Source organism: Salvelinus namaycush, chromosome 26 (genome assembly GCF_016432855.1).
Source record: "Salvelinus namaycush isolate Seneca chromosome 26, SaNama_1.0, whole genome shotgun sequence".
Taxonomy (NCBI): domain Eukaryota; kingdom Metazoa; phylum Chordata; class Actinopteri; order Salmoniformes; family Salmonidae; genus Salvelinus; species Salvelinus namaycush.
Genome location: NC_052332.1, coordinates 19,209,529 through 19,231,061, shown reverse-complemented (window position 1 = coordinate 19,231,061; position 21,533 = coordinate 19,209,529). Strand labels below are relative to the sequence as shown.

At 43.6% G+C, this 21,533-nt stretch overlaps 1 protein-coding gene across 1 annotated transcript; it reads left to right on the top strand.

Moving 5' to 3' along the window:
* Positions 1-281: 281 nt before the first annotated feature.
* On the top strand, positions 282-1,514 carry LOC120020983 (5-hydroxytryptamine receptor 1A-beta-like). The gene has a single exon (XM_038964653.1). The coding sequence runs from the start codon at positions 282-284 to the stop codon at positions 1,512-1,514; it is 1,233 nt and encodes a 410-aa protein (XP_038820581.1).
* The last annotated feature ends 20,019 nt before the right edge of the window (positions 1,515-21,533 follow it).

Genomic DNA, 21,533 nt, shown 5'->3' with positions numbered 1-21,533 from the left:
CTCCTGAATCTCACTGCCCGCACTCTCTCAGAGAGAGCCCAACTGTTGGTGCGCACAGAAAATCGTTATTTCAACCTCACAGGCAACTGACGTATTTTCCATCACTGGTATAAATATACGGGTTCGTCAGTCTTCACCCCCCGGCACAGGGAGTGTATGCAATGCTATGCGAAGGGCGCAAAGAATCCAACTCAGATCACCAAATGCTCTCCAAGGATGGAGCTCTGTTGCGCACTGGAACTGACACGTAGTAACTGAGGAGCGCTTCCTTTTTCATCAACATGGAGGAAAGCAACAACACGACGGCCGCATGGTTTCCATTTGATTTTCAAAACGAAACCTCGACAGCTGATGCAGAGGTGAAACTAAGTTCCCAAATCGTCACGTCCTTTCTTCTTGCCGTGCTTATCCTCTGTGCCGTATTTGGGAACGCGTGTGTGGTTGCAGCTATCGCCATGGAGAGAAATCTTCAGAATGTAGGGAACTATCTGATCGGGTCTCTGGCCGTGACTGATCTGATGGTATCGGTTCTGGTGTTACCCATGGCGGCCCTTTACCAAGTCTTAAACAGGTGGACTCTCGGACAGGTACCATGTGACATTTTCATCTCTTTAGATGTGTTATGTTGTACATCATCTATACTGCACCTTTGCGCCATCGCCTTGGACAGGTACTGGGCCATTACCGAACCTATAGAGTATATGAAGAAGAGGACGCCCAGAAGAGCGGCGGTTCTGATCAGTGTCACTTGGTTTGTCGGGTTTTCCATCTCTGTTCCACCCATGTTGATCATGCGTTCCCAGCCGAGTAGTAAAGCGGAGGACATAGCTAATCCCGAGCAGTGCATGATAAGTCGAGACCCCTGGTACACAATCTACTCGACATTCGGCGCGTTCTACATTCCGTTGATACTCATGTTGGTCTTATATGGACGGATATTCAAAGCCGCCAGGTTTAGAATCAGGAGAACAGTGCGTAAAACAGAGAAAAAGAAAGTGTCTGATTCTTGTTTGGCACTGTCCCCTGCTCTTTTCCACAAGAGGACCAACGGGGACCCGAGTAAAAGCTGGAAGAGGAGCGTGGAGCCCAAACCAACCCCCTGCGTAAACGGTGCGGTCAAGCACGGCGAGTTGTTGGAGATCATCGAGGTTCACAGCAACTCAAAAAACAACCTGCCACTCCCCAACAACCCCAATTCCGAGCCGCTCTTTGAGAGCAGACAAGATAAGAACATGGAGGCAAAGAGAAAGATGGCCATGGCCAGAGAGCGCAAGACCGTGAAGACGCTGGGTATAATTATGGGCACTTTTATCTTTTGCTGGTTGCCTTTCTTTATTGTCGCCCTGGTAATGCCCTTTTGCCAGTCGTGCCAAATGCCAAAGTGGCTCGAGGACGTCATTAACTGGCTCGGGTACTCCAACTCTCTACTGAACCCCATCATTTACGCATATTTCAACAAAGACTTCCAAAGTGCCTTTAAGAAAATAATAAAATGTCACTACTGCAAAACATAAGCATAATACATAATCCGTTGATGATGTAAAACGGTTGACTGCTGACTTGGGACTGATGTATGCAGAAGACAAATCTTACAACCATTTCAGTAGCATTAGTCAGTCAAATATGAGTCTACTGAAAGGTGGAAGAGTTGATAGTAATGTTGTCTCATAAAAATAATTGTATTATTATTAATATTATTATTATACCAGGAGTTTTTTACGAAGCTGTATAAACAGGTTTGCAGGATGTCCGAGCTGATCACTCATGCCCATGTCAAACATGCTTTGTAGTGTTCAATAAACCATGTCCTATTTCAGAATCTTCTGTACTTCTGTGTTGATTTGTGTGCTTACTTGGAGCTTTGTATAATCTCTTAGGCATTTGCCATAGCATTTTTAGGGGAAAATAGTTATTTGTGTTGAGTCACCTACATTTACAAATCTATCAGCAATAGAAAGCATTATGGAAGTATAAGCATCATTTAGTTTTTCTTGTAGGAATAATTGTGTATAGAGATATACCCAAATCAGCCCACAGCAAAGAATCACTTTTTTTCACAACACACTGGTGGATGAGCTAATCACAGAAATCACCAGTAACATCCCTGAACTACTTACACACACAAAAAAAATTATAGGCAACATGATCAGATATGAAAATAAGAAAAAAATCTAACGCGTAATGTTGATATCCATCACTGACGTGCTAATTGTCTATCCTAGTATGAATAATTTCAGGAAGTTCAAATTGTATTTTGCAATTGAGGCATGTCACAGGGATATAAAAAAAGAATGCAAAGGAATTCAAAACTAGTGAGTCAAAGTTGAAAGCTCCACAATAACAAGTTTTAAAAACCAATAACCTAGTAAGCCGATGACACTCCCCTACTATAATGTGTGTGTGTGGGTGTGTGTGTGTGTGTGCACGTGCGCGTGTGTATGTGTGTGCGCGCGCTGTTATGAATGGTGGACATACACTACCATTCAAACGTTTGCGGTCACTTAGAAATGTCCTTGTTTTTGAAAGAAAAGCACATTTTTTGTCCATTAAAATAACATCAAATTGAAACAGACGCCTCACAACTCCTCAACTGGCAGCTTCATTAAATAAACCCACAAACACCAGTCTCAACGTCAACAGTGAAGAGGCGACAACGGGATACTGGCCTTCTAGGCAGAGTTCCTCTGTCCAGTGTCTGTGTTCTTTTGCCCATCTTAATCTTTTTTATTTGTATTGTCCAGTCTGAAATATGACTTTTTCTTTGCAACTCTGCCTAGAAGGCCAGCATCCCGGAGTCCCCTCTTCACTGTTGACATTGAGACTGGTGGTTTGCAGGTATTATTTCATGAAGCTGCCAGTTGAGGACTGTTTCTCAAACTAGACACTCTAATGTACTTGTCCTCTTGCTCAGTTGTGCACCGGGGCATCCCACTCCCACTCCACTTCTATTCTGGTTAGAGCCAGTTTGCGCTGTTCTGTGAAGGGAGTAGTGCATAGCGTTGTACGAGATCTTCAGTTTCTTGGCAATTTCTTGCCTTCATTTCTCAGAACAAGAATAGACTGACGAGTTTCAGAAGAAAGTCTTTTTTTCTGGCCATTTTGAGCCTGTAATCGAACACAAATTCTAATGCTCCAGATACTCAACTAGTCTAAAGAAGGCCAGTTTTATTGCTTCTTTAATCAGAACAACAGTTTTCAGGTGTGCTAACATAATTGCAAAAGGGTTTTCTAATGATCAATTAGCCTTTTAAAATGATAAACTTGGATTAGCTAACACAACGTGCCATTGGAACACAGGAGTAATGGTTGCTGATAATGGGCCTCTGTTTATGGAATATCTACATAGGCGTACAATCATCCGTTTCCAGCTACAATAGTCATATACAACATTAACAATGTCTACACTGTATTTCTGATCAATCTGATGTTATTTTAATGGACAAAAATGTGCTTTTCTTTAAAGAACAAGGACATTTCTAAATGACCCCAAACTTTTGAATGGTAGTGTATGTATATTTTTTAATTACACCTGCACTCTGTGGGTTCATTAGAGAGAGTCAGAAAGAAAGAACGAGAGAGTGAGAGAGAGAGAGTGTGTGCACTGAACAGAAATGATGAGGAGAAGAGAGAGAGAGAGAGAGAGAGAGAGAGAGAGAGGATCTAGTATGGTGCGATGTGTATGTTGGAGTGTTTGTGATCTGATCACTGCTATAAAACAAGATGCTAGCTTGATTGATTGTGTCATTATGCATCTGGAAGCCATTGTATGGTCTGTAGTGGGGCATTAGCATAGCAACAAAGATGGGCTATTTGCACAGCGTAGGAGACCAATTCAACTCAGCACAGGGCTTTTCTCTGTGCAAAACACACACCAACAGACCCACATACATGTCCCTCTGTGTGATTTTCAGCAAATCTCCGGAGGGTGAAGGAGTCCACCCATGCAAAGGGTATCCTATCTTACATTTTAAATGTAAACTGTATTCTAATCATATACAGACCTAACTTTCACCATGAACCTGATTAATTTAACACTGGCATATAACATATATTACATATAAAATGCTCTTTTGTGTTGGTTTTCAAAGGGATACAATATAACTGGCCAGTGTGCCCCATGGAGCATGTCACGCTGTTTCCTTCAGCAACCCCGGCAATCCTTCCCACACAAGCTAGACCCAATAAAGACTACTCAATAGAAAAAGAGGATAGAGAGCTGCGTCGCCATAGCGACTCTCAGGGCCTTCAAACTCTGGGTTTGAGGGGCAATTATCTGATCAAAGGACGTCTAGAAAACAGGAATACAGAGGGCCCACGTGGGGCCCCACAGCTGGCCAGACACCACCTTCCTGAGGAGCCCCATTTTGTTTTTACAGCCCTGAGTACCACAGTTGGGGAATTTTAAACATTGTTAAAGACTACAACTTGGGCCCAAAGTTGTTCCTGCTCTGATTGGAAAAATAAGGAAATCTCCTGGCCCTATAACCATATCCAAGGCCCACTCCTCGCAACAATCATCCACCTACATTTGTCCCATCGCATCCACTCTCCTCTTATTCTCCAACAAAGCACAGTGTTTGTCTAAGGGTCTACTTGGGGTGCAAATAGCCAGAGATCATTTCAGACAGACAGAACCATGATGGAGAATGAATCATAAAGCTGCCATTCAGATTCCTTTGCAATCTCCAGTGCATTCCTCACTAAATCACTGTGTGGATTGGAGAACATGAGAACATCATCCATGTGCACTTGAGCTGCTCAGTTATGCTTCCTCCGTGGCAGTGAAGAACAGCCCCCGGTGTTCTTCTGTCAGTACCATTAGGTTCCAGTCCTTCAACTAAACCTATAAACCCATGGCAGAAGAATAATTGGTTTCCGTTTTGGTCTCTGCTTGCTAGTCCTTACACAATAGCTTACAGTATATGAAAATATACTGTATAAGTACATGATGAAATAAGGTACTCCTGAGTTAGTTACTCATAGATGAAAAAGAGAAATACATACAGTATATATCCATGTCTGTCCCTCATTCTTTCTCTACTCTCTCTCTCTCTCTCTCTCTATGTCACCTCCCACCCCTGATTAAAGCTCACACCAGTGATGCACTTTGTAGGAGCAGGAAACAGATGAACACTTGACATTAAACAGAAGCTCATTGTTTGTAGTGTTGCTGTTTGTACCTTCGGCAGGTGCTGTCATTCAGCATTCTGCAGCATTCTGCAGGGGCTGCTCCCACTCACCTGTGGTCTATAGAGAACAATGGGACAGGAAGATTAAAGATGACGACACATACATCAGAGAAGAAGAGGGCACACATACGCACACAAACAGGTGTAAAGAAAAGTGTGTGTTATTTGATTTATTCGATACAGGTCTTAAGACAATTCACATTGGCATATTATGGTTATGGGTACTATTCACAAGGGGTTTGTCATCTATTTAGAAACACTGAGGAAATTCAATGAGGGAAATGACTACTAGCACATAAAACAAAGTGGGCCATCTCCCCGCCATCAGCCAAAAGGCACATCTACTGTTCTTTTCATTTATCTTTCCTCTTTCAATTTCTGTCTCTCTCTGACCACCTGAGGCGGGGAAGGTGCTGGAAAGGTATTAGAAAAGGGATGATAAGGTGGGATAAGGTAAGGTGGGACAACGTGAACAGGGTTGGGGGGAAACGGCGAAGCACAAAAGAGTGACGAAAAAGGCAAAGGTGCAGAATGAGAGAACATGAGCAATCCTCTCCTTAAAGCCATTACCTGTTCCTCCCCAGCTTGACACTGACAGCCAACATTGACATTCAACTGACTGAACAGAAGGAGGAAGATGATTCTGATGCACAATGAGACACAATAGCACACATGTATATTCAAATGCACAACAGACATATGGTCAGACGGATAGACACATAGATGGACTTTCCATCTATCAATTCATCAGATTGATATGTAACGTGCCAACACACTCTATCATGTGTTGCAGGTTGGTATTTATTGTCATGAATCTTGCTGTGGAGGCAGCTCTGCAGTGGTCATTAGCTGGCAAAGTCACAAAGTCATAAAATCTGATTTTTAAACCTAACCACACTACTAACCCTAATTCCTAACCCTAAATTAAGACCAAAAAGCACATTTTTGTTTTCATACAGTTTTACAATATAGACAATTTTGACTTTGCAGCTGGCCCGCCTGACAGAAAACGCTCAGTTCTGCCTCCAAGGAAAAGATTCATGCCAATAAACGTTAACCTGCTCATTTGTTACCCTCCCCTCACCCCCCAGTTTCCAGTCACAATAAGGAAGGGATCATAACAGTCAGACAGCTTGTCTATGACATTCTACCGGCTTCCTGAATAAGCTAGGCAGACCCCTTTATGTCCCAGATCCAATACTATATATACAAAAAGCTTGTAAGTCTCTGAAGCTGACACTGCTGCTTGTAAAAGATCAACAGGACAAGCCCAACACAGAGTTAGCCAAGCCAATCCTCACTAATGACAAACAAGTTCATTTTCTTGTACTCTGTCCTTGCCCTTTCACAAGGGAGAAACTAATAGTCTGGCTCATGGACTATATGAAATGCACATACAGATATGGCTTTGCCTATATCAATAGGATATATAAAGGATCAATGGTCTATAGAATAACATAGAGCAGAAGGATGTGCGTCGGTTGTTGGCATATACCTTAAGATCCTCCTAAAGCCATTATTAGAGAGGGATCTAGCCGGTCAGTCTGTGGCATTCTGCGCCACGCTCTCAAACCCTACAATCTGGACTCAATGATTCATAAGCAAACATTTCCTCACTATGGATAAGCCCACTTATAAAGACCAATGCTTATTAAAGTAAACCCACAGACACTGAAAACTAAGCTAAAAGGTGTATCACACTGCTCCCATGGGACTAAACAAAGATTGCTCACTGTTGAACCGAAATAGCACAAACTACTTCAAATCTGACCCCACGCCTACAGTACTGTATTTAACAATAATGTGAAAACATCCATAAAGTACACAAGACAGTCAAATAAATCAAAGAGTATTTTAATAAGGAGAGGTGGAGATAAACGCTGATTTGTCACTGTTTGAGAGACTCAGGGACAAATTAGTGGAGCTTCAGTCATTATCTAAGCAGAGAGCAGAGCAGAGAGGCTTTCCTGTGGCTAGCAGGTGAAAGATTAAAAACCTATTTTCCTCTGAAAAGGAGGAGTTAAAAAGATTCTCACCTACTGTATGAACAGCACTGAGGGAATGCTGCCCACGTACAGTATAGTACAAACACCAACCCACTGTCTCCCAGGCATTACAGCAAAGAAAGCCACCCCGCTGTGTACTGTCACTCTCTCATGTGTTGCAATACATTGGGGGGGGGGGAAAACTCTCAATAGTTTACCCTTCATTTTAAGTTCTAGTACAGATGGTTACTGTACATACTAGAACTTCAAACTAAGGGTAAGCTACAGTACAGTAATTATTGTAACGTATAGTGAGTAAGTGCAGGGATCAACTGATTTGCCATAAGCATTTAGTCAGAAAGGCCAAAAAAGGAACCTAAATACGCAGACAGTTTCTTAACAAAAGTAATTAAGGTAAATTGCTACCTCATTACAGATCACATACGGTACTGAGAAGACATGTTTAGCACATAAGCACATACACACACCCCACTGAGTAACCAGATGGTTTCCTGCTCTGTCGCTACTTTTTAAATGACGCTGTGTCAACTCATTCTTGTCACTTTAATATTTCAGCTCCCCCAGCGAACCCCTGGAATGAGGATCAAACAGAATCTTAATGAATGTGACTCCAGCCATGAAAAATGGTTTAGCGCTCCACATCTCCACACAAAAGGACTTTGGCTCTTAATATGTAAAACAATTAAAACAATTCCCTTTCGCATGGAAACAGCAAAGGCCTGAGCTAATTCTCTCTCTTAGTAAATTGCTCCTCTGCTCCTACAGTCAGGTCCAAAATGATTCGCACCCTTGATAAAAATGAGGGAAAAAAGACTGTATAAAATAGATAATACAAATATGGAGCTACATTGTATGCCAAAACAATTTGAAATTATATTATATTATACTAATACAATTGCTCAGAGATAGATTTAGTTTAACAAGTAATACTTTTTGTCTCAAAAAGATAGGTGTCAAAATCTTTGGCACCCCTAAAGAAATAAAAACAAACAAAATTAGATCATTCTACTTTTGAAAATTAATCTCAGTTTAAGGAACTGTATTGTGGCCTTCCATGGCTTCCTGTTTTACTGGGGTATAAAAATGAGGTAACACATGTAAAATCCCTTTGTCATCCATCAACACGGGAAAAGGCAAAGAACTCACAAATGAAAAAAGAAAAACTGGTTCATAAATCAGGCAACGAGTACAAAAACATATACAGTACCAGTCAAAAGTTTGGACACCTACTAATTCAAGGGTTTATTTGTACTATTTTCTACATTGTATTGTAGAATAATAGTGAAGACATCAAAACTATGAAATAACACATATGGAATCATGTAGTTACCAAAAAGGTGTGAAACAAATCAAAAAATATTTTAGATTCTTCAAAGTAGCCACCCTTTGCCTTGATGACAGCTTTGCAGGACGGTACACCTGTATTTGGGGAGTTTCTCCAATTCTTCTCTAAAGAACATCTGAAGCTCTGTCAGGTTGGATGGGGAGCGTTGCTGCACAGCTATTTTCGTGGTCTCTCCAGAGATGTTAGATCCCGTTCAAGTCCCGTTCTTGTCCCGAAGCTACTCCTGCGTTGTCTTGGCTGTGTGCTTAGGGTAATTGTTCTGTTGGAAGGTGAACCATCACATCAGTCTGAGGTCCTGAGCACTCTTGAGCAAGTTTTCATCAAGGATCTCTCTGTACTTTGCTCTGTTCATCATTCACTCAAACCTGACTAGTGTCCCAGTCCCTGCAGCTGAAAACACCCCCACAGCACGATGCTGCCGCCATCATGCTTCACCGTAGGGATGGTGCCAGACTTCCTGCAGACGTGATTCAGGCCAAAAAGTTAAATCTTGGTTTCATTAGACCAGAGAATCTTGTTTCTCATGGTCTAACAGTCCTTTAGGTGCCAACTCCAAGCGGGCTGTCATGTGCCTTTTACTGAGGAGTGGCTTCCGTCTACCATAAAGGCCTGATTTGTGGAGTACTGCAGAGATGGTTGTCCTTCTGGAAGGTTCTCCCATCTCCACAGAGGAACGCTAGAGCTCTGTCAGAGTGACCATCGGGTTCTTGGTCACCTCCCTGACCAAGGCCCTTTTCCCCCGATTGCTCAGTTTGGCCAGACAGCCAGCTCTAGGAAGATACTTGGTGGTTCCAAACTTCTTTAATTTAAGAATGATGGAGGCCACTGTGTTTTTGGGGACCTTCAATGCAAAAAAAAAATGTTGGTACCCTTCCCCAGATCTGTGCCTCGACACAACCCTGTCACCACCGATAACTCTATGATAATTGAACATTTCAATAAGCATTTTTCCACGGCTGGCCATGCTTTCCACCTGGCTACCCCTACCCTGGCCAACATCTCAGCACCCCCTGCAGCAACTTGATCCCCCCGCTTCTCCTTCACCCAAAACCAGACAGCTGATGTTCTGAAAGAACTGCAAAATCTGGATCCCTACAAATCAGCTGGGCTAGACAACCTCTCCAGGGTCCAGATATCCGCCGAAATTGTTGCAAACCCAATTACTAGCCTATTCAACATCTCTTTCGTGTCGTCTGAGATCCCCAAAGATTGGAAAGCTGCCGCGGTCATCGCCCTATTCAAAGGGGGAGATACTCTAGACCCAAACTGTTATAGACCTATTTCCATCCTGCCCTGCCTTTCTAAAATCTTCGAAAGCCAAGTTAATAAACAGATCACCGACCATTTCGAATCCCACCGTACCTTCTCCACTATGCAATCTGGTTTCCGAGCTGTTCATGGGTGCACCTCAGCCACGCTCAAGGTCCTAAACGATATCATAACCGCCATTGATAAAAGACAGTACTGTGCAGCCGTCTTCATCGACCTGGCCAAGGCTTTCGACTCTGTCAATCACCGCATTCTTATCGGCAGACTCAATAGCCTTGGCTTCTCAAATGACTGCCTCACCTGGTTCACCAACTATTTCTCAGATAGAGTTCAGTGTGTCAAATCGGAGGGCCTGTTGTCCGGACCTCTGGCAGTCTCTATGGGGGTGCCACAGGGTTCAATTCTCGGAACGACTCTTTTCTCTGTATATATCATTGATGTCGCTCTAGCTGCTGGTGATGCTTCTGGTCTCTGATCCACCTCTATGCAGACGACACCATTCTGTATACATCTGGCCCTTCTTTGGACACTGTGCTAACAAACTTCCAAACGAGCTTCAATGCCATACAACACTCGCTGCCCGCAACCGATCGCTGCCCGCACCCTCCCGCCCGACCAGCATCACTACTCTGGACGGTTCTGACCTAGAATATGGACAACTACAAATACCTAGATGTCTGGTTAGACTGTAAACTCTCCTTCCAGACTCACATTAAGCATCTCCAATCCAAAATTAAATCTAGAATCGGCTTCGTATTTCACAACAAAGCCTCCTTCACTCATGCAAACATACCCTCGTAAAACTGACTATCCTACCGATCCTTGACTTCGTCGATGTCATTTACAAAATAGTACCCAACACCCTACTCAGCAAACTGGATGTAGTCTATCACAGTGCCATCCATTTTATCACCAAAGCCCCATATACTACCTACCCCTGCGACCTGTATGCTCTCGTTGGCTGGCCCTCACTACATATCGTCGCCAAACCCACTGGCTCCATGTCATCTATAAGTCTTTGCTAGGTAAAGCCCCGCCTTATCTCAGCTCACTGGTCACCATAGCAACACCCACCCGTAGCACACGCATGCTCCAGCAGGTACATTGCACTGGTCTTCCCCAAAGCCAACACTTCCTTTGGCCGCCTTTCCTTCCAGTTCTCTGCTGCCAATGATTGGAACGAATTGCAAAAATCTCTGAAGCTGGAGTCTTATATCTCCCTCTCTAACTTTAAGCATCAGCTGTCTGAGCAGCTTACTGATCACTGTACCTGTACACAGCCAATCTGTAAATGGCCCACCCGACTACCTCATCCCCCCTATTATTACTTACCCTCTTGCTCTTTTGCACCCCAGTATCTCTACTTGCACATCATCATCTGCACATCTATCACTCTGGTATTAATGCTAAATTGTAATTATTTTCGCCTCTAGGGCCTATTTATTGCCTACCTCCCTTCTCTTCTACATTTGCACACACTGTACATAGATTTTTCTATTTTTATTTTATTTTGTGTTATTGATTGTACGTTTGTTTATGTGTAACTCTGTGTTGTTGTTTTTGTCACACTGCTTTGCTTTATCTTGGCCAGGTCGCAGTTGTAAATGAGAACTTGTTCTCAACTGGCCTACCTTGTTAAATAAATGTTAAATAATAAAACATATTTTTTTAAATCCTGTCTCGGAACTCTACGGACAATTTTATAGTTATTTATCTTTTATTTAACCTTTATTTAAGATGACAATTACCTTGACCTCGTGGCTTGGTTTTTGCTCTGACAATGACTGTCAACTTTGGGACCTTACCACATGTGTGTGCCTTTCCAAATCATGTCCAATCAATTGAATTTACCACAGGTGGACTCCAATCAAGTTGTAGAAACATCTCAAGGATGATCAATGGTACAGGATGCACCAGATATCAATTTTGAGTCTCATTACAAAGGGTCTGAATACTTATGTAAATAATGATTTTCTATCAATTAGTGTATTTGAGTTTAACCCCAATATTTGTGGTATTATTTGTATTTTTAAACTGAAATTGCAACCAACTTTCTAACGCTTTGATTTAATTTTAAAATAACTGAAAGTGAGAGGTTGTAATCTGAATAAAGGGGAAAAGGCCATTCTTGAACATGGGGTGAGACATTCTCACTAATCTGCTAGAGAACCAGTTCGGATTTAAGTATAACATGTGTATGATGGACGCCTTTAGAGAGAGGTCTAATGCTTTAATACTTAATACTTTCTGCTCTCTGAATTCATATTCATTTTATAAATAGGCCTGTTTAATTTATTCTGTCTTGCCATTCCAAATAAAATTGAATATTCTTTGCTCCTATAGTTTTAGAAACAGGTCGATAGGTGTAGGCAAGACTATAAGCAAATAGGTAAACTTGTCACACCCGCATCTGCTTCACCCGTCTTTGTGCTTGTCTCCACCTCCCTCCAGGTGTCTCCCATCTTCCCCATTATCTCCTGTGTATTTATTCCTGTGTTCTCTGTTTCTGTTGCCAGTTCGTTTTGTTCGTGAAACCTACCAGCGTTTGTTTCCCTGCTCCTGCCTGTTTCTTGCTCCTGTTTTCTCCGGTTTTGACCGTTCTGCCTGCCCTGACCCTGAGCCTGCCTGCCATGTTGTATCTTACCCCATCTTACTGGATTATTGACCCCTGCCTGCCCTGACCCTGAGACTGCCTGCCGTTCTGGACCCTTTACACCCTCTCTGGATTATTGACCCCTGCCTGCCTTTGACCTGTCGTTTGCCTGCCCCTGTTTTAGAATTCAACTTCTGTTTCTTCGACACTGTCTGCATCTGGGTCATTCCTGAAACGTGGTGAAACTGGCATATGACTAAACAGTTAATCAGGGTGATTTTTCCACAAATAGACAGGTATTTCCCTTTCCATGGTAGCACAATCTTATATTTTTGCTAACGTTCTATTACAATATATTGTATTGAGATCATTTCTTTCTTTGTGGATATGTATACCGAGTATGTCCACATTACCGTCAGACTATTTTATTGGTAAACTACACGGTACTGTAAAAGTTATATTTTTCTGTGATCCAGTACATAATATAGTAAGTACACTTATCATAATGTGGTTGTAATCCTGAGAGGCTAGAAAATGCATCTAGATCCTCTATGAGGCTGTGGAGGGTTCCAAATTGTGGATTTAAAAGAAAACATGTATCTTCAGCGTACAATGACACCTTTGTTTTTAAGATCTTAATATCTAACCCCTTGATATTAATGTTCGAACTGATTTTAATAGCTAACATTTCAATGGCCATAATAAATACAGTTGAAGTCGGAAGTTTACATACACTTAGGTTGGAGTCATTAAAACTCCTTTTCCAACCACTCCACAAATTTCTTGTTAACAATCTATAGTTTTGGCAAGTCAGTTAGGACATCTACTTTGTGCATGACACAAGTCATTTTTCCAACATTTGTTCACAGATAGATTATTTCACTTATAATTCACAGTATCACAATTCCAGTGGGTCAGAAGTTTACATACACTAAGTTGACTGTGCCTTTAAACAGCTTGGAACGTTCCAGAAAATGATGTCATGGCTTTAGAAGCTTCTGATAGGCTAATTGACATCCTTTGAGTCAATTGGAGGTGTACCTGCGGATGTGTTTCAAGGCCTACCTTCAAACTCAATGCCTCTTTGCTTGACATCATGGGGAAATCAAAAGAAATCAGCCAAGACCTCAGAAAATAAAATTGTAGACCTCCACAAGTCTGGTTCATCCTTGGGAACAATTTCCAAACACCTGAAGGTACCATGTTCATCTGTACAAACAATAGCAAGTATAAACACCATGGGACTACGCATCCGTCATACCGCTCAGGAAGGAGACACATTCTGTCTCCTAGAGATGAACGTACTTTGGTGCGAAAAGTGCAAATCAATCACTGAACAACAGCAAAGGACCTTGTGAAGATGCTGGAGGAAACAGGTACAAAAGTATCTATATCCACAGTAAAACGAGTCCTGTATAGACATAACCTGAAAAGCCGCTCAGCAAGGAAGAAGCCACTGCTCCAAAACCGCCATAAAAAAGCCAGACTACGGTTTGCAACTGCACAAAGATCGTACTTTTTGGAGAAATGTCCTCTGGTCTGATGAAACAAAAATAGACCTGTTTGGCCATAATGACCATTGTTATGTTTGGAGGAAAAAGCGGGACGCTTGCAAGCCGAAGAACACCATCCCAACCGCGAAGCCTGGACTTAAAGGCTTTAATTGCATCAAGAAGTTCCTCCTCTGTAATTTGGCCTCCACATGAGTCTTTCCATACAGTCGTTAATTTTACATTATTAATAGAAAAACAATCCATAAAATTATCTTTGGTTTGTGGAGATGGAGGAGACTGAAACGAAAACATATGCTTAAGGTACTTTGCCACCTCTATCAAAATATTGTTTGGTGAATCATGGTCGACTCCATCATTTGAAACAAGTTTCAGTAAATTATTTTTGGTAGCATTTCTATGTCGAAGATTAAAAAATAATTTGGTGCATTTTCCCCCATATTCCATCCAGTGCGCTTTATTTGTTATAATATATTACACTTGATCTTTCTTCAATAAGTTCCTCCATTTATTAGTGTTTTTCCTCTAACATATTCTGTGCCTCTATGGTACAGTTTTTATTTCTATCTATCTGTACTATTAGTCCTTTCATGTCCTTTGTTAATGTGGACTCTTTTGACCTAAATTGCTTTGGTTTTAGAGATGAGTACTGAATTGCATGGCCTCTAAAGGCACATTTAAAAGTGTCCCATACAAAAAGGGTATTTGCTGTACCTATGCTGTACCTATGTCAGAAAAAGTCAGTTAGAAATTATTCTGTCCTAGTTAAAAACAAGTTATCATCCAATAGGCTTTGATAAAATTTCCAATATCCTCGTACGTGGAAATTCTGTTAGAGTAAAATATATATGCTAATGATTTGATGGCTTGACCGCATTCTGTCCCCTATCAACACTTTTTAAACTTTTGGTGCCAGCGAGAATGACATAAGAAAATAGTCAAGACGACTAGCTTGATTCAGTCTCCGCCATCTATATCTCACTAGGTCAGGATATTTAAGCCTCCATATATCCACTAGTTCCAATATATCCATGACATTTGTGATTTCCTTAAGGGCATGAGGGTGATAGTTTGTGTGATTTCCTTTACGGTCCATTGAGGTATTTAAATCCATATTATAATCTCCCACCATAATAATAGAGTCTTGTATTTGTTGTAGGTTTGATAAATTATTATATATATTTTAAAAGAAGCATCATTATTATTTGGACCGTATAGATTAATGAGCCATATCTGTTTATTGTCCAATAACATACTTAAAATCATCCATCTACCTTGCGGATCTGTTTGGAAAATTTGCACATTTGGATCAAAATTATTGTTAATAAATATCATCACCCCTTTTGAGTATCTTTGCACATGAGAGATGTATATTTCGCCCTCCCGCCCCCAGTCCTTTTTTCACACATCTTCATCTATGTCACGACTTCGACCGAGGCAGGCTCTCCTTCCCGTTCGGGTGGCGTTCGGCGGTCGTCGTCACCGGCCTATTAGCTGCCACTGATCCTTTTCTCCCCCTCCCTATGTGTTTATTGGGTGCACCTGTTTTGTATGAGGGTGTAATTAGTTGGGCTTATTTAGTCAGCCGACCCGCACGTTTCTTTGTGCGGGATTGTTTGTATGTAAGTGTGGTGTTGGTTTTGTGCTTCACGTTATTCTGGACTGTGTTCATTTTCCCCCGTGTCTGGGGTAGTTTATAGTGGACTCCCAGTGTGTTAGTAGGGTGGCCTATTTTGTTACGTGTTCATTAAAGAACATTTGTATTTGCACCTGCTGCTCCTGCGCCTTTCCTTCACACTCCGACACCCAGGCCTTACAATCTAAAACTGTTGAATGGGCCGAGTATGTGATCAAGACAAAGGAGATGATTGTGGACTACAGGAAAAGGAGGACCGAGTACTCCACCCATTCTCATCGATGGGGCTGCAGTGGAGCAGGTTGAGAACTTCAAGTTCCTTGGTGTCCACATCACCTACAACACACTAAGACAGTTGTGAAGAGGGCACGACAAAGCCTATTCCCCCTCAGGAGACTGAAAAGATTTGGCATGGGTCCTCAGATCCTCAAAAAGTTCTACAGCTGCACCATCGAGAGCATCCCTGCCTGATATGGCAACTGCTCGGCCCCCAGACCGCAAGGCACTACTGAGGATAGTGTGTACGGCCCAGTATATCACTGGGGCCAAACTTCCCGCCATCCAGGACCTCTTTACCAGGCGGTGTCAGAAGAAGACCCTACAAATTGTCAAAGACTCCAGCCACCCTAGTCATAGACTGTTCTCTCTGCTACCGCACGGCAAGTGGTACCGGAGCACCAAGTCTAGGTCCAAAAGGCTTCTTAAGGTCAACGACATCATGAACTTTACCAAGTACCAGGACATTGCCAGGAGGCTGAAGTGGAACTTCCACCAAGACAATAACCCCAAGCACACATCAAAATCCACAAAGAAATTGTGAATTTACCACAAAATCTAAATTTTACAATGGCCATCTCCGTCTACGGACTTGAACCCCTTTGAAATCCTTTGTATACAATATACAGTGACTTCAGAAAGTATTCACACCCCTTGACTTTTTACACATTTTGTTGTGTTACAGCCTGACGTTAACATGGATTAGATTGTGTCACTGGCCTACACAATACCCCATCATGTCAAAGTAGAATTATGTTTTTAGACATTTTTTACAAATGAATTCAAAATTAAAAGATTACATTTCTTGAGTCAATAAGTCAACCCCTTTATTATGACAAGCCTAAATAAGTTCAGGAGTAAAAATGTGCTTAACAACACATAATAAGTTGCATGGACTCACTTTGTGTGCAATAATAGTGTTGATGTAACGCTTGTCGTTGGAGTGAGGTGAGGACCAAAGCGCAGCGTGGTAAGTGTCCATATTCAATTTAATAACTGAACACTAAGAATACAAAAATAACAACGTGAATGATACAAAACGAAAACGAAACAGTCCCGTATGGTGAAAACACAGACACAGGAAAACAACCACCCACAAAACACAAAGGAAAACAGGCTACCTAAATATGGCTCCCAATCAGAGACAACGACTGACACCTGCCTCTGATTGGGAACCATACTAGGCCAAACACATAGAAATATAACCATAGAACAAAACATAGAAAAACAACATAGAATGCCCACCCCAACTCACGCTCTGACCAAACTAAAATAAAGACATAAAAAAGGAACTAAGGTCAGAACGTGACAGTTGAACATGATTTTTGAATGACTACCTCATCTCTGTACCCCACACATACAGTACAATTATATGTAAGGTCCCTCAGTCGAGCAGTGAATTTCAAACACAGATTCAATCACAAAGACGAGAGAGGTTTTCCAATGCCTCGCAAAATAAGGGAACGTATTGGTAGATGGGTAAAAATAAAGAAAGACATTGAATATCCCGTTGAGCATGGTGAAGTTATTATTATACTTTGGATGGTATATCAATACACCCAGTCACTACAAAGATACAGGCATCCTTCCTAACTCAGTTGCCGGAGAGGGAGGAAACAGCTCACTCATTTCACCATGAGGCCAATGGAAACTTTAAAACATTTACATTTACATTACATTTAAGTCATTTAGCAGACGCTCTTATCCAGAGCGACTTACAAATTGGTGCATTCACCTTATGACATCCAGTGGAACAGCCACTTTACAATAGTGCATCTAAATCTTTTAAGGGGGGGGGGGGGGGTCAGAAGGATTGCTTTATCCTATCCTAGGTATTCCTTAAAGAGGTGGGGTTTCAGGTGTCTCCGGAAGGTGGTGATTGACTCCGCTGTCCTGGCGTCGTGAGGGAGTTTGTTCCACCATTGGGGTGCCAGAGCAGCGAACAGTTTTGACTGGGCTGAGCGGGAACTGTACTTCCTCAGTGGTAGGGAGGCGAGCAGGCCAGAGGTGGATGAACGCAGTGCCCTTGTTTGGGTGTAGGGCCTGATCAGAGCCTGAAGGTACTGAGGTGCCGTTCCCCTCACAGCTCCGTAGGCAAGCACCATGGTCTTGTAGCGGATGCGAGCTTCAACTGGAAGCCAGTGGAGAGAGCGGAGGAGCGGGGTGACGTGAGAGAACTTGGGAAGGTTGAACACCAGACGGGCTGCGGCGTTCTGGATGAGTTGTAGGGGTTTAATGGCACAGGCAGGGAGCCCAGCCAACAGCGAGTTGCAGTAATCCAGACGGGAGATGACAAGTGCCTGGATTAGGACCTGCGCCGCTTCCTGTGTGAGGCAGGGTCGTACTCTGCGGATGTTGTAGAGCATGAACCTACAGGAACGGGCCACCGCCTTGATGTTAGTTGAGAACGACAGGGTGTTGTCCAGGATCACGCCAAGGTTCTTAGCGCTCTGGGAGGAGGACACAATGGAGTTGTCAACCGTGATGGCGAGATCATGGAACGGGCAGTCCTTCCCCGGGAGGAAGAGCAGCTCCGTCTTGCCGAGGTTCAGCTTGAGGTGGTGATCCGTCATCCACACTGATATGTCTGCCAGACATGCAGAGATGCGATTCGCCACCTGGTCATCAGAAGGGGGAAAGGAGAAGATTAATTGTGTGTCGTCTGCATAGCAATGATAGGAGAGACCATGTGAGGTTATGACAGAGCCAAGTGACTTGGTGTATAGCGAGAATAGGAGAGGGCCTAGAACAGAGCCCTGGGGGACACCAGTGGTGAGAGCGCATGGTGAGGAGACAGATTCTCGCCACGCCACCTGGTAGGAGCGACCTGTCAGGTAGGACGCAATCCAAGCGTGGGCCGCGCCGGAGATGCCCAACTCGGAGAGGGTGGAGAGGAGGATCTGATGGTTCACAGTATCGAAGGCAGCCGATAGGTCTAGAAGGATGAGAGCAGAGGAGAGAGAGTTAGCTTTAGCAGTGCGGAGCGCCTCCGTGATACAGAGAAGAGCAGTCTCAGTTGAATGACTAGTCTTGAAACCTGACTGATTTGGATCAAGAAGGTCATTCTGAGAGAGATAGCAGGAGAGCTGGCCAAGGACGGCACGTTCAAGAGTTTTGGAGAGAAAAGAAAGAAGGGATACTGGTCTGTAGTTGTTGACATCGGAGGGATCGAGTGTAGGTTTTTTCAGAAGGGGTGCAACTCTCGCTCTCTTGAAGACGGAAGGGACGTAGCCAGCGGTCAAGGATGAGTTGATGAGCGAGGTGAGGTAAGGGAGAAGGTCTCCGGAAATGGTCTGGAGAAGAGAGGAGGGGATAGGGTCAAGCGGGCAGGTTGTTGGGCGGCCGGCCGTCACAAGACGCGAGATTTCATCTGGAGAGAGAGGGGAGAAAGAGGTCAGAGCACAGGGTAGGGCAGTGTGAGCAGAACCAGCGGTGTCGTTTGACTTAGCAAACGAGGATCGGATGTCGTCGACCTTCTTTTCAAAATGGTTGACGAAGTCATCTGCAGAGAGGGAGGAGGGGGGGGGGGAGGGGGAGGAGGATTCAGGAGGGAGGAGAAGGTGGCAAAGAGCTTCCTAGGGTTAGAGGCAGATGCTTGGAATTTAGAGTGGTAGAAAGTGGCTTTAGCAGCAGAGACAGAAGAGGAAAATGTAGAGAGGAGGGAGTGAAAGGATGCCAGGTCCGCAGGGAGGCGAGTTTTCCTCCATTTCCGCTCGGCTGCCCGGAGCCCTGTTCTGTGAGCTCGCAATGAGTCGTCGAGCCACGGAGCGGGAGGGGAGGACCGAGCCGGCCTGGAGGATAGGGGACATAGAGAGTCAAAGGATGCAGAAAGGGAGGAGAGGAGGGTTGAGGAGGCAGAATCAGGAGATAGGTTGGAGAAGGTTTGAGCAGAGGGAAGAGATGATAGGATGGAAGAGGAGAGAGTAGCGGGGGAGAGAGAGCGAAGGTTGGGACGGCGCGATACCATCCGAGTAGGGGCAGTGTGGGAAGTGTTGGATGAGAGCGAGAGGGAAAAGGATACAAGGTAGTGGTCGGAGACTTGGAGGGGAGTTGCAATGAGGTTAGTGGAAGAACAGCATCTAGTAAAGATGAGGTCAAGCGTATTGCCTGCCTTGTGAGTAGGGGGGGAAGGTGAGAGGGTGAGGTCAAAAGAGGAGAGGAGTGGAAAGAAGGAGGCAGAGAGGAATGAGTCAAAGGTAGACGTGGGGAGGTTAAAGTCACCCAGAACTGTGAGAGGTGAGCCGTCCTCAGGAAAGGAGCTTATCAAGGCATCAAGCTCATTGATGAACTCTCCGAGGGAACCTGGAGGGCGATAAATGATAAGGATGTTAAGCTTGAAAGGGCTGGTAACTGTGACAGCATGGAATTCAAAGGAGGCGATAGACAGATGGGTAAGGGGAGAAAGAGAGAATGACCACTTGGGAGAGATGAGGATCCCGGTGCCACCACCCCGCTGACCAGAAGCTCTCGGGGTGTGCGAGAACACGTGGGCAGACGAAGAGAGAGCAGTAGGAGTAGCAGTGTTATCTGTGGTGATCCATGTTTCCGTCAGTGCCAAGAAGTCGAGGGACTGGAGGGAAGCATAGGCTGAGATGAACTCTGCCTTGTTGGCCGCAGATCGGCAGTTCCAGAGGCTACCGGAGACCTGGAACTCCACGTGGGTCGTGCGGGCTGGGACCACCAGGTTAGGGTGGCCGCGGCCACGCGGTGTGAAGCGTTTGTATGGTCTGTGCAGAGAGGAGAGAACAGGGATAGACATACACATAGTTGACAGGCTACAGAAGAGGCTACGCTAATGCAAAGGAGATTGGAATGACAAGTGGACTACACGTCTCGAATGTTCAGAAAGTTAAGCTTACGTTGCAAAAATCTTATTGACTAAAATGATTAAAATGATACAGTACTGCTGAAGTAGGCTGGCTAGCAGTGGCTGCGTTGTTGACTTTGTTTGAAAGTGTAGCTGGCCAGGTAACCTCGATAGCTGGCTAGGTAACCTCGGTAACTGGCCAGATAATTAGTCTAACTACACAATTGTCCTAGATACAAGGACAGCAAAGACAACTATGTAGCTAGCTAACACTAGCCAGCTAACACTACACTAATCAAATCGTTCCGTTGTAATGTAATAGTTTCTACAGTGCTGCTATTCGGTAGAAGTTGGCTAGCTAGCAGTGTTAGCAGTGTTAGCAGTGTTGACTAGCAGTATTGACTAGGTAGGGGAACGGCAGCGCGGCGGACGAAAATAACTGGCTAGCTAACCGAAAATTACTCTAGACTCCACAGTTATCTTAGATACAAGGACAGCAAAGACAACTGTGTAGCTAGCTAACACTACACTAATCAATCAAAACAGTTACAGAGTGTAATGGCTGTGATAGGAGAATACTGAGGCTGGATCAACAACATTGTAGTTACTGCGCAATATTAACCTAATTGAGAGAGTGAAAAGAAGGAAGCCTGTACAGAATCAAAATAATGCAAAACATGTGTCCTGTTTGCAACAAGGCACTAAAATTGCTTACCAAGAAGACAGTGAATGTTCCTGAGTGGCCTAGTTACAGTTTAGACTTAAATCTGCTTGAAAATCTATGGCAAGACTTGAAAATGGTTGTCAAGCAATGATCAACAACCAATTTTACAGAGCTTGAAGAACTTTGAAAAGAATAATGGGCAAATGTTGCACAATTCATGTGTGGAAAGGTCTGAGA